The sequence below is a fragment of the Chanodichthys erythropterus genome, chromosome 15, assembly GCF_024489055.1.
Source record: "Chanodichthys erythropterus isolate Z2021 chromosome 15, ASM2448905v1, whole genome shotgun sequence".
Classification (NCBI taxonomy): Eukaryota; Metazoa; Chordata; class Actinopteri; order Cypriniformes; family Xenocyprididae; genus Chanodichthys; species Chanodichthys erythropterus.
Window position 1 is genome coordinate 31,329,826 of NC_090235.1, and position 15,918 is coordinate 31,345,743.

At 35.5% G+C, this 15,918-nt stretch overlaps 1 protein-coding gene across 1 annotated transcript; it reads right to left on the reverse strand.

The window, feature by feature from the left end:
* Nucleotides 1-8,906: 8,906 nt before the first annotated feature.
* si:dkey-81h8.1 (uncharacterized protein LOC100034657 homolog) lies at nucleotides 8,907-14,336 on the reverse strand. The gene is made up of 4 exons (XM_067361740.1): nucleotides 14,160-14,336; nucleotides 12,190-12,369; nucleotides 9,159-9,275; nucleotides 8,907-9,048 (listed from the first exon to the last, which is right to left on the reverse strand). Exons 2-4 carry the CDS (start codon nucleotides 12,283-12,285, stop codon nucleotides 8,977-8,979), a joined length of 285 nt encoding a protein of 94 aa, XP_067217841.1. The 5' UTR covers nucleotides 12,286-12,369; nucleotides 14,160-14,336; the 3' UTR covers nucleotides 8,907-8,976.
* Nucleotides 14,337-15,918: the final 1,582 nt, after the last annotated feature.

The following is a 15,918-nucleotide window of genomic DNA, read 5'->3' on the forward strand; positions in this document are numbered from 1 at the left end:
ATAACATAATAATAGTAGAATGTTCCCCTTTTACAATGAACGCGAATGGTGACCACAGCAGTCAAGCATGATTTTTAATGAATGATATAAATGCCTGTTACTCACTCAAAACTATATGACATTAAAAAAAAAAAAAAAAAACTTAGTTAAACTTAGTTAATTGATTTTTGACTTTTTTTTGTCCTTTGTGGAGCTTGACAACCCCTGGTGCCCATCCACTTCCATTGTAAGAAAGTGTTAAAGGTTTGGAATGATAAGGAAGAAAAATTATGAAGATTTTTCATTTTTGGTTGAACCTTCCCTTTAAGCATAATGACATATTATAAAGCCCTATCGTGTCGATTTCATATACCACTAAAATATAAAAACCATTGCTGCTAAAACCTCACTGATCACCAAAGCCCCCCTACTTACAATATACATACAGATCACATGAGCATGAAGTGTCAAACGTCTGTTAAAGAGTCAATGGGGGCCACTTGAGGTTCAGTGGGAGGGCTGGGGATTTCTTCTATTGGCTCAGATAGAGGTTCAGGCATGCGCTCTGGCATTGGCTCCACCTCTGAGACCACCACCTCCACCTACAGGATTTGAATGGAATGAGAAGAAACAGAGGTTTGATTGGTTGACAGATTCTAGAATTAGAACAGAGTTAAAGCCCCTTAACACCAATCTCTTTCTTTTTTTTTCTTCAACAATTTGTTTTTAATCTCTATAATAAAAATGTATAATTCAGATTTTGATCTCCATATCCATTTACATATATTATATATATATCTTCCAAGGGGTTTTTTCCCTCCTAGGACTTTTTTCCCAGTGCTAGCACGCTGGGTTTTACTCCTAGGGTTTTTTTTCCACCCCTGGGAGTCAGCCGACATTGGCTTAATGTAGCACCATCTTGTATATGTTACATATTACCACGCTTGTGTTACAGATCCCTTGTTCTCCTAGACTCCATTTCCCAAGATCCTCCTGTTCTCCACACCTGCACTCACTTCCCTCGTCATCTCCCCATCATCACGGATCACCTGCACCTGGACTCTATTGTTAGCACTCCCTTTATATGACACTCACTCCCTGCACTCCTTGTCCGTTCTCTGTTGTGTTAATGTGTATGTTCGGTGAACTCTGCCTGTGTTTATTAAAGATCATCTATTGTCTGTGGAAATCCGTATCTGCCTCATCTCTGCACCAGCATACCGTAACAGCTTGTTTGTACAGCTTATTTTTAACCACTTCCCTTTTTTCTGTGCTTCTAATATGTAAAGCTGCTTTGAAACAATTACCAATTGTAAAAGCGCTATATAAATAAATTTGACTTGACTTGACTTGACCAAGAATGATCAATATAAAGATAATTATACCATGTTTTGTCATGAAACTCTAGATGGGTACTTATCGCAACCTACTGACAATCACATTGTTAACAACACGGCACAAGCTGATTGGTTCCTGTTGCATCTGTAGCCGACGAGCTTACTGATCAACATTTAAATAGCTGGAAAATGAAAGTGTAGCAGTTGCAGTGCGCTTTCACGGTTTCTCTGAAACCCTCCACCTTAACCAGCTCCACCTGTATAGATCTGCTATGGGTCATTTCATATATGCTATCATCTTACATGCTCACAACAGTGTGTCTATGTACTGGCATTATCAAGTCTCTATACTTGCTCTGCAGCAACAGCAGCAATAATCCATAGCAGCAGCAGAGTAGTAGATATATAATGCCAAGATCAAATACATTATTATTGTCATATCCATTACCATGCTAAACTTTTTCATGATAGAAATAATGAAAACTGTACCAGCATACACACCAACATTCTGAATATTATAAGCACACACTGCAGTTATGTCATTGCTTTAAATGCTTGAGCTGTTTAAAGTTGAGTGGATTCAGATTGGCTGTCAATGTTTCCAATGATATTGTTCCTCTGTGTCATTATCGTTATAGATGTGTGGACTTCCCTATTCTCAAAGAATTATTAAAACTTTATTGATGTCATTATAGTTATTGTTCTTGGTTTAAATGGGCCTTTTACAAATGAGATAGCAATGGCTTGGCATGCTTTAGTTTCTTATTAGGCTGTTTTGAACCAACTGAAGGTTGATTCCTAAATTAAAGCTCATAAGCAATGTAGGTGAATTTGGTGTACCTGAGGTTGGGTGACCGCCTCAGACTGAGATGGAGCTTCACGCTGTCTAAAACCAGGAAACTGTAGAAAACACAGAATTCATCACAGTCTTAAATTAGTTTATCATGAAAAGGATTTGATCAGACAGTTTTGAAGAGCAGATTACAAAGACCAAATAAAGAACACACATGCTGAATTATTTTAGAAAAAAAATCCCGTTTATACCAAAAGTCTACCAAATTTATTTGCATTAAATGGGTAGTTCACCCAAAAATGAAAATTCTGTCATTAATTACTCACTCTCACGTTGTTCCAAACCCATAAGACTTTTATTCATTTTCTAAACACAAATGAAGATACTTTTAATGAAATCTGAGAGATTTCTGTCCCTCCCACTCAGCCTTACTTGCTTGATGCGCAAGAACAAATCTCATTGGTTCTTGCGGAAGCTCAATCATGCTGGTGTAACACGGAATCCCATTGGTTCTTTACATTTGAGCTTCTGTTTACCAAATTGAAGTGCTCTATGTATTAGCCGGTCAATGTTTATATGTAAATAAAAGTTTCATATGGATTTTTTTTACTATCTCTTTATGAATGTTCTGAAGAATCAGAGTTTTGGGTCAATAGGCTTTCAATGGAAAGACAGAAATCTCTCAGATTTCATTAAAATATCTTCATTAATGTTCTAAAGAAAGGGGGTTTGGATCTAGTGTTGTAAACCATTAGAGTAAATGTAAATAGTTTCTGGCTACTTTGTAGTTTGACTGAGTATTAAAGATTACTTGACTACATTTTTGAATAAGTACTTTGTACTCTTGTACTCCAATACATTTGTGATGAGTAATGCAATTACTTGTTACATTTTGCATGGCACAATTTTTTTCTGCAGCAGTGTATTTCTGCAACAAAAGAAGGTAATATATCTTGTGAGTTTTACACCCAAACTTGTCAACGAGGCTACTTAATGTGAAAATGTGAGTGTATAAGCAGGTAGTTGTGAATCGCAGATGTTTTGTATAAGATGAGGACATGACTGCAGCCGGTGATGAGGCTGAAACCAGCATGTCCAGTGCAAGTAGGCATCGACTATTTCATTTTACTTAACATTATCTTATTTGTCCGTAATTTTGAAGAGACCTTTTTGAAGAATATTGGTTTACTTATGCCCTTTTTGCACACTTGAGCTTAACTGAGACTTGACACTTTCTAGACTTTTAAGAGGCTTTTGTGGTGATCTTGATTTGTTGCAATATTGAGGTGTTCATTTTATTTCAATTTTAGAAAATTAACGCGATTGCTCTCCTCAAAAATCAACTGTTTTTTTTTTTTTTTTTTCACTGAAATGTCTCTTAGGTTTGAGGTCTAGTGCATCTTTGAGCCTCCATTCAGTATGAGTAAAATATTTAAGTACTGTTAAGTACTGCTGAGTTGTTTCAACCCATGTTTGGGTCAAATATGGACAAACCCATCCGTTGGGTTTAAAATTTAATTTTAAAAATAAATATTGAAACAACGCAGCATTTTTTAGTGTGCGAATATGGTTTTCAGGTACTCTTTACACCTCTGTTTGGAATGAAATGAGGGTGAGTAAATGATGACAGCAATTTCATTTTTGGGTGAACTAACGATTTAAACACCACACAATCTCCAAAATCATCACATACTCTCTTTAACCCTCCTATTCTGCATATGATTAACTGACCTTCATGCCATCTTTAACCAGAGCACTGAGTCCAAACAAAATGGTTACAATACAGATCGCCAACTCCACCACCAGAAACAGAACCAAGGTGGCCAAGAAGCCATCAATCAAGAGCTGACAGAAACCAAAAGTGACAGAAAAACAACACAATGGTCATACAATTTACCTAAAAAGGCAAAATAGTTATTATAGCTATCAAAACTGATGTGCTTGTCCACATGATTGTAAGTTGCCAAAGAGATCAACTCAACCAAACATGCAGACAAGCAGATCAGTAAGACAGATATTGTTGTAATATTAAAAAAAATGGACTTAAGATGAGCAAGAGTGACCATCAGAGTTTTCATAGCACATCTGCAAATAATTAAAGGTATCTTTCATTCTGAAGCATTTTCAGACAACTGGCCCAAAGTGCAAAACTGACCAAATAATCTTCAAAATGACCCACACGCTGCTTCCGCATGCATTCACTCTCCTACAAATTGGAAACACGAATATACACAAAACTACAGATAATTTTTTGATAAAAACAATGAAAAATAAGAAGATCCTGAATTATAGGATGAATTCAGGCATTTTGGACCACTGTTTGGGAAGCTGTCACATTGGTGGCTCAATTTACCTGAATTAACATTAATTGTGTTGTGCTTGAATTGCTGCAAAATATTTTTCACCTTAAAAAACAACAATACCTATTTTAGGAAAATGTTATTTTCAATTAACCTGTTTTTTTTTTTTTTTTTTGTATTTTCAGCAAATATGTAAGCACATTCATGTACACAAAGGAAAACATAAAGGTAAGAATTACTTACTTTATAATTTCTCTCGACAGTATAAGTGCACTTCCTGAAACAATATTGTTGCTTTGGAAAAGCAGACACAAAAGACAAAATCATGTTGAATTTTGCCAAAGATCAGGTTCACTTGACAAATAGCTATAAAGCTACTATTCATATACAAATGTAGCTGCAAGCACACCCAATTAGTCAATTTGGAAAAACTGTTACAGTTTTTTGACTTCCTTGACAAACTACAGTGCCCTCAGAAAGGTTTTGGACTTCTGAGATTGGGACAAATCCCATAAATACCCATTAATTGGACAGCTATTATAAGATGTTTCTTCTGATTTTTTTCAGGCACCTTTCGAGTTTTTGCTTGGTGTCAGACAAAACAGAGTGTTAAGGTGGCTGGACATCACTGGACTTAAAGGAATAGTTAACCAAACAATGAAAAGTATCCCATAATTTACACATGCTCAAGCCATCCTAGGTGTATGACTTTCTTCTTTTAGCCAAACACAATCTGAGTTACATTAAATAAATATTCTGCCTCTTCCCAGCTTTGTAATGGCACTGAATAGTGCCCAAGTTTTTGAAGCTCCATAAAGCACATCAATCCATCATAAAAGTAATCAATCCGATTCCAGTGGGTTAATAAATGCCTTCTGAAGGAGGATTTTTTGTAAGAAAAATATCCATATTTAAAACTTTATAAACTATAATCACTGGTTTCCAGCAATGGCTGTAGTTGAGTTGAGTTCCAGTGGAAGGGTGACCTCTGACCCGAATAGACGCCTATCGTGAAAAACAACGTAACTCTCTGTGGATTATTTTTATGATGAATGGATGTGCTTTTTGGAGCTTTGAAATCTCAGGCACTGTTCAATGCCATTACAAAGCTGGGAAGAGCCAGAATATGATTATCTCTGATTGTGTTCAGATGAAAGATGAAAGCCTTACACCTAAAATGGCTTGACGGTGAGTAAATAATGGGATAATTTTTATTTTTGGGTGAACTACATGAGCAGCCTCAAAGCCTAAAATTTACAGTATCACCACTAACCCACCAGCAAAAATCCCCAAAACAATAAAATACAAAATAAAAAACACACACAAATAAATAAATAAATAAATAAAAGCAAACCAAGAAAACGGCAATATTCCATACCCTAATACCCCTTAGATCTGAATCATGCATGTTTAATTTCAGATCTAAAATATTTTTTGTGTGTAAAAAAAAAAAAAAAAAAAAACGTTAAGTGTTATAGTCCAAATACCTTGAAAGGGCACTGTTTTTATTCATTCCTCCAGCATCAGAAAAAGTCTGTACCAAGTGCAAAGGATCAATATCCATTACTCTATTCTGTTATAAATATATAAGACACGTTTTACATTACAAAGCATAAACAAATGAATAGGAAAAATGTTAACATATTTTGCTATATCTTATGTCAACAATTCATATCCATCTATATTTCTCAGCAATTATAAGCCAACTAATATTCTACCTAAAATAAAAAAAAAATAAATAAAAATTCAAGCAAACTGCTTAAATTGCTTTCCAATTTAAAGCAATTTAATAAAGTGTTATATATTCAGATCCACATCAAATTATAAGCCAGTACCCCAAATAACAACATTACATTTATATTTCATCCAAACACTTTATATTCATTCCAACAACATAATCCTTCACTTCATCAGGCCCTGGTTAAAAAAAAATCACATTGCTTAAAAAAAAGAATCACAAACTATATATATATTAATTTAAGAAAAACAAAATTGTACTAAAACTTCAGCTTCCAACTTTGAGAGCACTTCTTATTTCACTGTTTAAAGAAAGAAAAACACATACAGTTCTTTAACTCCACTACACTGCACAATCTTAAAAAAATCTTCAACCACCTGAACCACTTGGCCTTTTGACAGACAAACACATCATTGTGCTTTTTATTGAAATTTTTGAAGATGCTATGTTTTGCACTTCGGTACAGTCCTTTGAAAAGGCATCAAGGAAATTTCTTTAAGAAAAAACTGTAACAAGAAAGTTGATGTGGCCAGTTCATCACATCATACCCACTTTGAAGTGTTTCATCCTTCCCCTGCACCCAAAACACACCCACATGCATTTATCATCAATATACTGTATGTATACAGATATCTGTAGGTCTACATATATGTGCTAAAATACACAAACCCATCTTCCTATAATGCAAGCTGTGCAGTAATAGAGTAGCAGATCTGTGAGCTCACCACAGCATAGATCTCCAGTCTCCTACAGTGCTCACAGTGGTAAGTGTCCTGACGGTAAGGCAGGTGACGGGACAGCAGCCCAAGAACAGCAGTGGAAAACGCTGCACTGACCAGGTGAGCAACCAGTGTGGCTTTCACCTTTACACGATAGGACAGAAGTTACTGTACAGCTACAACTCACTTACTATGTAATTTATAAAAACATTATAAAATGAAACAGTACTGAGAAAAGACTTAAATTTAATGTCAGTCAAAAGTTTGTACACACTTACTTTCTTTATTATGATTATTTTCCACATTTGAATAATCAACAGACTATGAAATAACACAAATGGAAGTATGGGAATTATGTAGGGATCATAATAAATAAGCAGATCAAAACTTGCTTGTATTTGAGCTTCTTTTTTGTGTAGATTAGATTAGCTGCCAATCCCTCGCTATCTGCTCCAAAATAAAAAACAAAGCAAAAAGCAAAAAAACCTTAAACAAACAAACAAACAAACAAACAAACAAACAAACAAAAAAAACTAAATGAATAACAAACAAAAAAACAAAACATTTAAGAAAAACAGAAACAATTTATATATATATATATATATATATTTTTTTTTTTGCGAAACAAATTTCAATGGTTTATGTTCGGAAAAGGTTTTGGGCCAAGCAATAATAAAAAAATAAAATCATCGAGATTAAAGTTGTTAAATTTCAAGAAAAATCTCGTTAAATTTCGAGAAAAAAGTCTAAATAAAATGTTGAGAATAAACTCATTAAATTATGAGAAAAAACTTGTTAAATTTCAAGAAAAAATTTGAGATAAAATGTTGAGAATAAACTCGTTAAAGGGATAGTTCACCCAAAAATGAAAATTTGATGTTTATCTGCTTACCCCCAGTGCATCCAAGATGTAGGTGACTTTTTTTCTTCAGTCGAATGCAAATTATGATTTTTAACTGCAACCGCTGCCGTCTGTCAGTCAAATAATAGCAGTAGATGGGAACTTCAACTATAACAGTAAATAAAACTTGCTTAGACAAATCAAAATTAAAACCTGCGGCTCGTGACGACACATTAATGTCCTAAGACACGAAACGATCGGTTTGTACGAGAAACCGAACATTATTTATATAATTTTTACCTCTAATACACCACTATGTCCAACTTCGTTCAGCTTCCTGTTAGTGAGGTCAAAAAACGCGTTCTGAAGACGGAAGTGATGTCTCGCCCATATACTTCAATGAGCGCGAGACATCACTTCCGTTGTCAGAGCGCGATCAGACCTCACTAGCCGGAAGCTGAACGAAGTTGGACATAGTGGTGTATTAGAGGTAAAAAATTATATAAATACTGTTCGGTTTCTCGCACAAACCGATCGTCTCGTGTCTTAGGACATCAATGTGCCGTCACGAGCCGCAGGGTTTAATTTGGATTTGTCTATGGAAGTTTTTTCGACTCTTATTGTTCAAGTTCCCAATTACTGCTATTATTTGACTGACAGACGGCAGCGGTTGCAGTTAAAAATCATAATTTGCGTTCGACTGAAGAAAAAAAGTCATCTACATCTTGGATGCCCTGGGGGTAAGCAGATAAACAACATCAAATTTTCATTTTTGGGTGAACTATCCCTTTAAATTACGAGAAAAAAAAACGTTAAATTTTGAGAAAAAAGTCGAGATAAAATGTTGAGAATAAAGTCATTAAATTATGAGAAAAAAGTCGTTAAATTACGAGAACAAATTCGTTAAATTATGAGAAAAAAGTAGAGATAAAATGTTGAGAATAAACTCATTAAATTATGAGAATAGTCATTAAATTACGAGAAAAAAGTTGTTAAATTATGAGAACAAATTCGTACGTTTTTTTCTCCTAATTTAACAAGTTTATTCTCAACATTTTATTTAGACTTTTTTCTCGAAATTTAACAACTTTAATCTCGAGAAGGTTTTATTTTTTTATTATTGCTTGGCCCTAATCCTCTTCCGTATTTATGTATGAGCATTACAATCATTAGGAGAAAAAGTCAAGTGTGTCCAAACATTTGTCTGGTAGTGTAGGTTCAGGGTGGGTAGATAAATAGGTAGGTAGTTTCATTGATTCTGCAAACCTTTTAACGTGTACTCACCCAAAAGAGTGATGGGAACCTTCCAGCATGGATTAAAATTGATCCAGACACAAGCAACTGATAACAACAGGTTAATGAAATTATTTATGTTTGCAACATGCATAGTAACAACTTAATTAATTAATAAACACCCTGTTTCTCAATGAATATTAGTACATTCAGCTTACCTGAGCAACAATTACTACCACAACAATGACATCAGGAGAGAAGTGGACCTCTTCATAGAGCTGAAGAATGGTGACGCTCAGACACAAGCACAAGACAGCAATAATGATCTGAATGGACTGAAACAACAGAACAAGATAAACTTGGTATGTTTTTTTTTTTCCAATAAGGCCATTAGAAAGGTTGTATAACAGAAAATAATTATAAATATAGCTGCAAGCAGTAATTACGGGGCCAAGCACAAAGAAGGCACAACAAGTCATGCCAACATGGCTGGGAGCATCAGACCAACTGCAATAGTGAACAATTAAAGAACTTTTAAAGGTGCCCTAGATTTAAAAATTGAATTTACCTCGGCATAGTTAAATAACAAGAGTTCAGTACATGGAAAAGACATACAGTGAGTCTCAAACTCCATTGTTTCCTCCTTCTTATATAAATCTCATTTGTTTAAAAGACCTCAGAAGAACAGGCAAATCTCAACATAACACAGACTGTTACGTAACAGTCGGGCTCATTATTATGTACGCCCCCAATATTTGCATATGCATGATTGAGGCATTAGACAAGGGCAGCCAGTATTACCATCTGGATGTGCAGAGCTGAATCAACAGACTAGGTAAGCAAGCAAGGACAATAGCAAAAAATGGCAGATGGAGCAATAATAACTGACATGATCCATGATATCATGATATTTTTAGTGATATTTGTAAATTGTCTTTCTAAATGTTTCATTAGCATGTTGCTAATGTACTGTTAAATGTGGCTAAAGTTACCATCGTTTCTTACTGTATTCACGGAGACAAGAGCCGTCGCTATTTTCATTTTTAAACACTTGCAGTCTGTATAATTCATAAACACAACTTCATTCTTTATAAATCTCTCCAACAGTGTAGCATTAGCCGTTTAGCCACGGAGCACTATCAAACTCATTCAGAGTCAATGTAAACATCAAAATAAACACTGTACTTACGCGATTAGACATGCTGCATGACGAACACTTTGTAAAGATCCATTTTGAGGATTATATTAGCTGTTTGAACTTTTTTTTAAGTTGTTTAAGGCAAGCGCGAGCTCTTGGGGTGTGGAGCACGAGAATTAAAGGGCCACACACCCTGAATTGACTCATTTCTAATTGTGCCCCAAAATAGGCAGTTAAAAAAATGAATTTAAAAAAATCTATGGGGTATTTTGAGCTGAAACTTCACAGACACATTCAGGGGACACCTTAGACTTATATTACATCTTTTAAAAAAAGTGGCATCAATGTTCTCAGCATGACCCATGGAATCTATTAAAACCAGTCTCATTACATTAGGCCACATTTATATAAAGCTATTAGCATTTTTTAAAAATTATATCACAACGTTTGACCACAAGGTGACGCTGTCTCAAAACCTTTTGAGTACCTTCAGAGCATGGTGTCGATAGCACATACTGAGTTTCATAATGGTATACCAATGCATTCATAAAATATAGCATTTTTTTTATCATAACAGTGTATTTTAGTTAATGGCAATTTCATGTTTTGTTCAATCCTAGTCCTCAGGGTTTCCCCATACATGTGTGTGTCAAATTTGGTGCAAATATCTAATTTCGTTTTGGAATTACATACATTTATATGTATGAGAACATAAAATTTAACCATGGGCGAATTTGATTAGATTTTTTTGCCACTCCCTTTTAAAAATTTTGACATTTGGTATTATCACTTAGTTAACCAACTATGGGTCCGTGTTTCCTACGCTGGTTTCGTCTCCATTGGACTAACGGTTTCGAAGATATTTGCAAAAGTGTTTTAAGCACTAAATCGCCATGTTGCACAAACCATAAGGCGAAAACTAGCATGTTTGGTATCTTTGGAATCAGCAAGGATTCAGGAGTCCAAACAGATGACTCCCGTGAAAATAAGTCAATCGCATCCAAAATTATAAGCATATAAAAATTATTTTCTTCACTCGGTGGTGCTGGTCCGAAACTTCTCAGACTCCTTCAGGGCATCGTGCTGATGACCCATACCAAGTTTTGTAATGATACGCTAATGCGTTCATAAAATACAGCATTTTAGCACAAAATTCAAAATGGCCGATATGGGAAAATTGGATACCTGAATCTAACAAGACCACATTTATGATTTTTGGACAAACCCATCAGAAGTTATAAGCAAAAATAGCCTTTTTTTGTATCTCCGGATGGTAGAGCTGCGCTGAAACACTGCATGTTGCTTCAGGTCATGCTTCTGATGACACGTACCAAGTTTGGCCTGAATACGATAAAACATTGCGGAGATACAACCTTATGTCTATATTCGCAAGTGCTGTGTAAAATTCGTCCATGCATTTTTCAAAAACAGTTTGAGAAATCGACTTGAATTCCATAACTTTTTGTCAGCATGGTTTGAAGTTGATCTAGTTAAATTTTCGTGAAAATTGGAGCAACGGCCTAGGAGGAGTTCGGTTTTTGTAAAAATCAAAATGGCGGGAACATTTTTATGATGGAAAATTACGAATCGAATCGTCTTGAGCTAAAGAATCAGAGGAAAAAATTTAGTTTCTAGCCCTTACAGTTCAAAAGTTATTAGCATAACCGTGAGTGCAAATTTGGACAGCTGGTGGCGCTAAAGGGATTGAGTTAGAGACTCCAAATTTGCTATGGGGACAGTTCAGACTGACCTCTATCTGTGTGCCAAATTTCACAACTTTCCTACAAGCTGTTTTATGGGCTGTCAATGACTTCCAGAGCAGAAGAAGAATAATAATAAAAAGAACGCCAACGGATACAATAGATGCCTATGCACCTTCATACTTACGCACCCTAAATACTTTTATTTGATGTCCAAGATTCAGTTTTGGGGTATATTTTTTAACACTCTGGATAATTTTTCATTATAAACTAAGCTATTCTTTTTTCTTTTTAAATCCAGTCTTTCATATTGCAAAAAATTTGCTACAAAGTAGCTTGTGAAATAACTGGTATATAGAGATATTCTGCATTCAGTATCAGATTTGTTGCAATGTTGAATGTGACACTCACCCCCAGTGCCTTCGGCTCCACATTCTGAAATGTCTTCACCTGCTTTGGCATCAGATTTCCTGGAGGGCGGGTGGGGCCCTGACTCTCAATGCCCATGTCAGTCAGTTTGAGGCGTGGCTATGCTAATGTCAAGAAATACAGTTTGAGATCTCTTGATATAGCTGGTTATGAAAAAGGAACCTGAAGTAACAGAGAAACAGAGACAGATGAGAACAAAGACAGATGGAGGCAGTGCAGGAAAGAATGAAAAAGGGTGTGCTGGAAAAAAATATGGCTGACTGAGCAATAAATTACCCTTAAAGCAATAGTTTACCCAAAAATGAAATTTGTCATAATTTACTCACCCTTATACTGTTCTAAAACTGTATGAGTTTTTTTCTTCTGTTGAAGAATTTACTTAAAAAAACTGTTTGATTATCAGCATTATTTAAAATACCTTCTTTTGTATTCAACAGCTTTCTGGGCATCTGAAAGTGTTCATTATCTTGCTGGCAATGCAGGCCTCACTGAGCCATCGGATTTCATCAAAATATCTTGATTTGTGTTCCGAAGATGAACAAAGGTCTTATGGGTGTGGAACGGCATGAGGGTGAGTAATAAATGACAGAATTTTCATTTTTGGGTGAATTAACCCTTTAATCCCATCATAAAGGGGAGGATTTGAGGTATAAGTCCAAGGTACAAGATAACCCCTCCCTTATATATTTTTTTTCTTCTCCTGACTAGAGATGACACAAAATCTCATCTCAGTTTGATGAGTGAGCACTTTTGATGAATGGCTACACTATTTTAAATTTTGTTATATACTATCTGAATATCAACATTTGTGAGATTTAGTCAGTTTTGAAGTTAATTTATCTAATTTTATGTCTCTGTATAATAATGATCTATGGCATTGTATATGTTGAATATCAAAATTTTTTTGTCTCGTATTAATGAGGGAATTGTGGAGTAAAAGTTAGTTTTTATTTTGACGTAAAAAGATACACTTAAGACCCATGGGGAAAGATGACCCCCCTCCCCCATCCCAATATATTCAGTATTTGCATAAATTTGATGTACATCTTTGCTTTCTTTGGAATGAAATACTTCAATTAGCATTTGTAATGTTGCTGTTATGACATGTCCTCAAATAAAATATGGGTAATTAAATATGTAAATAATCATATATAAGTCACAGAATAATTTTACCTTTCAGATGAATCTCTTTTACTGGTATTCTGCTTTGTCTTTCATTGGTTATTCAATTACTATCAAGTAAACTGTCAAAATAAGATGTTAAATATAATAGTTTTAATATTTTACATAATAGCATATTTTTTATATATATATATATATATATATATATATATATATGCTACATGTTAATTAGAATATTCAGCACATACACTTATATAACCATCTTAAAAAAAGTAAATCCACAATGCTTTTAAGGGGGCATCTTCACCCATCCAAAAGGCCTACAGTTCGTTTGGGAATTGTGCTGCATGGGTATTACACATTGACATTGCATCACCACTACCACTTCCAATCTGTATTAGGTTTCTGGACATTTTAAACATATTCAAGTGCACATTTTTATACATTTCTAGAGTGGAAAAGTGTAGTCTTTATCATATACAGCGCACAACACCGTATTCCACATTTTCAATTGATGAGATATTATATTTTAAGTGGTTTCTTGGCCCCGAGGAAAGAGGAGCAGCCAAAAATAGACGTAGGGCAAAACGTGCAGCTTCATCACTGTCCTCACATCCGCAGTGCCCCGCACTATGACAGAACATGCAACTTTATCACGAGCACAATACCTGCGCCATGAATTACAGACTCAAAGCGACTCACCCCAGTGCTGAATTCTGGTTTACAAATCCTAAACGCGTGTAACCTTCATAGGTGGGGCCGCGCGCATGTAGGCTATGTCCTGTCCCAAATCGAGATTCATTCAAAAACATGTGTGTGATGTCACTTACCTCTGCAGCTCAAGCAAAACGCGTTGCTTTGTGGTTTTCTCTTTAAAGGCGAAAGTGCAGCATTCAGTTATTCCATCCGCGACGAGGTTGAAGGGAAACAACTAGTTAATTCGGGTGTGCGACATGCGGCTTACGTACAGTACCGCAGTGAGGAGGAGGCTGGAGCTCTGCGTTGGAATGGAGGCAGACTGAAAGTGATGCGGCGCTATGGCAACTTCCATAAAACTCATTCGCCTCACACGCGACGCGACGCGACGCATCAGACCCGACACACTAGAAGAGGGGTTTACATTATTTTCTACTCACTAGATTAGGTCTACAGTGCTGTACTGTAGATTATTTTTTAAATCAGTTTATTCAATTTAGTTAACCTATTTTTAAATTATTTATTTTCACATGTGTATAGTTTTTCGTCTAGGGAACATCTAACAATCATGCGAGCAAGTTAAACACGAACACGAAGCTGATTTTCAAAAGCCATAGCCTATGGCAAAATGTGATGGGTTATTGCTTTTATAACAGTAGTTAGGCTGTGCAGTTTAATAAACAATATCTGATAGATATTCTTATCAGCCTGACTTTTCTTTCCCTGTTTCTCCCTGTTTTCCCTCACCTGGTCTTCACGGGTGCAGGACGGAGACTGGTTGTTATGGTTTCGTCACAAATCTGGTTTTAATGTACACAATGTATACACAATGTATATGTGTGTGTGTTTCTTGGAAAGCAGCCAAGAAGGGTCCCTGCTTTTTAGGCCTTACTGGAGCCCAAGGCAGGCAGGGGCACTGGACCAGATGTTGACCATATTTAGACCACATTCCTATATCATGAAAGTATATTCTCATTGGACAATTGTTACACCACCCCCTGAACATGTTTAGAAGTCTGGGAGGATGTTTTGTGAACGGATTGGCTTCATGTTCATGACTCTTTCCCATAGGCCTATGCATTCAATGAGTGAAAAAGACAAACTGAGAATGAGGCACGAATCAGGACCATAAATGTAAGATTAAATATGAGATAAAAAAAAAATATATATTAAAAATGTAAGATTAAAAATGTAATATCTATTACATTTGTTTCAGGCAAAATGACCAGTTAGTTTATTTCTTTTCCAATTATACTTAAGTCCAGTTTCTAATTAAGTCACTTAGTCACTATAATGCTCAGAGTGGAACTTCACTGCTAAAAACGAATATCCTGGGTACCAGTTAAAGGATTAGTTCACTTTCAACTGAAAATTACCCCAAGCTTTACTCACCCTCAGGTGTATGACTTTCTTCTTTCTGATGAACACAATTGGAGAAATATTAATAAATATCCTGACGCATCCGAGCATAATGCCAGTTTACACTTTCTTCGTAACTTAAATATGGAAGGCGGTCTGGCAGAAGCTAGATATTTTACTTAACTTATACACACTGATGCTCCAGAAGGAAACATGATGCATTAATAGATGGAGGGTGAAAACTTTTTGAATTCGAAGATCAAGGTAAATTGTACTCAATTTGTCTTCTGGGAAACATGGAAGTATCTTCTGTTGCTTCCGAAGAGCAGTACTAAACAAAAAAACTGATATTTAACAAAATAAGAAAAAATTTAACTTCTTCATCCTGTTCAAGAGTTTTCACCCCCCGGCTCTTAATGCATTGTTTCTCCTTCTGTAGCATCAGTGAATGTTTGAACCTTTTTTAATAGTTGTGTTTGAGTCCCTCAATTGTCCTCAGTGTGAAAAGACGGATCTCAAAATCATACAGTCACT

Bases quoted from the DNA above. Each gene is read 5' to 3' on its own strand.
- si:dkey-81h8.1 (XM_067361740.1), bottom strand. From the start codon at position 12,285: ATGGGCATTGAGAGTCAGGGCCCCACCCGCCCTCCAGGAAATCTGATG. The intron at 9,276-12,189 runs GTGAGTGTCACA...CTGTTGTTTCAG, and splicing joins TGGAGCCGAAGGCACTGGGG to TCCATTCAGATCATTATTGC. The intron at 9,049-9,158 runs GTAAGCTGAATG...TGTTGTTATCAG, and splicing joins TGGTAGTAATTGTTGCTCAG to TTGCTTGTGTCTGGATCAAT.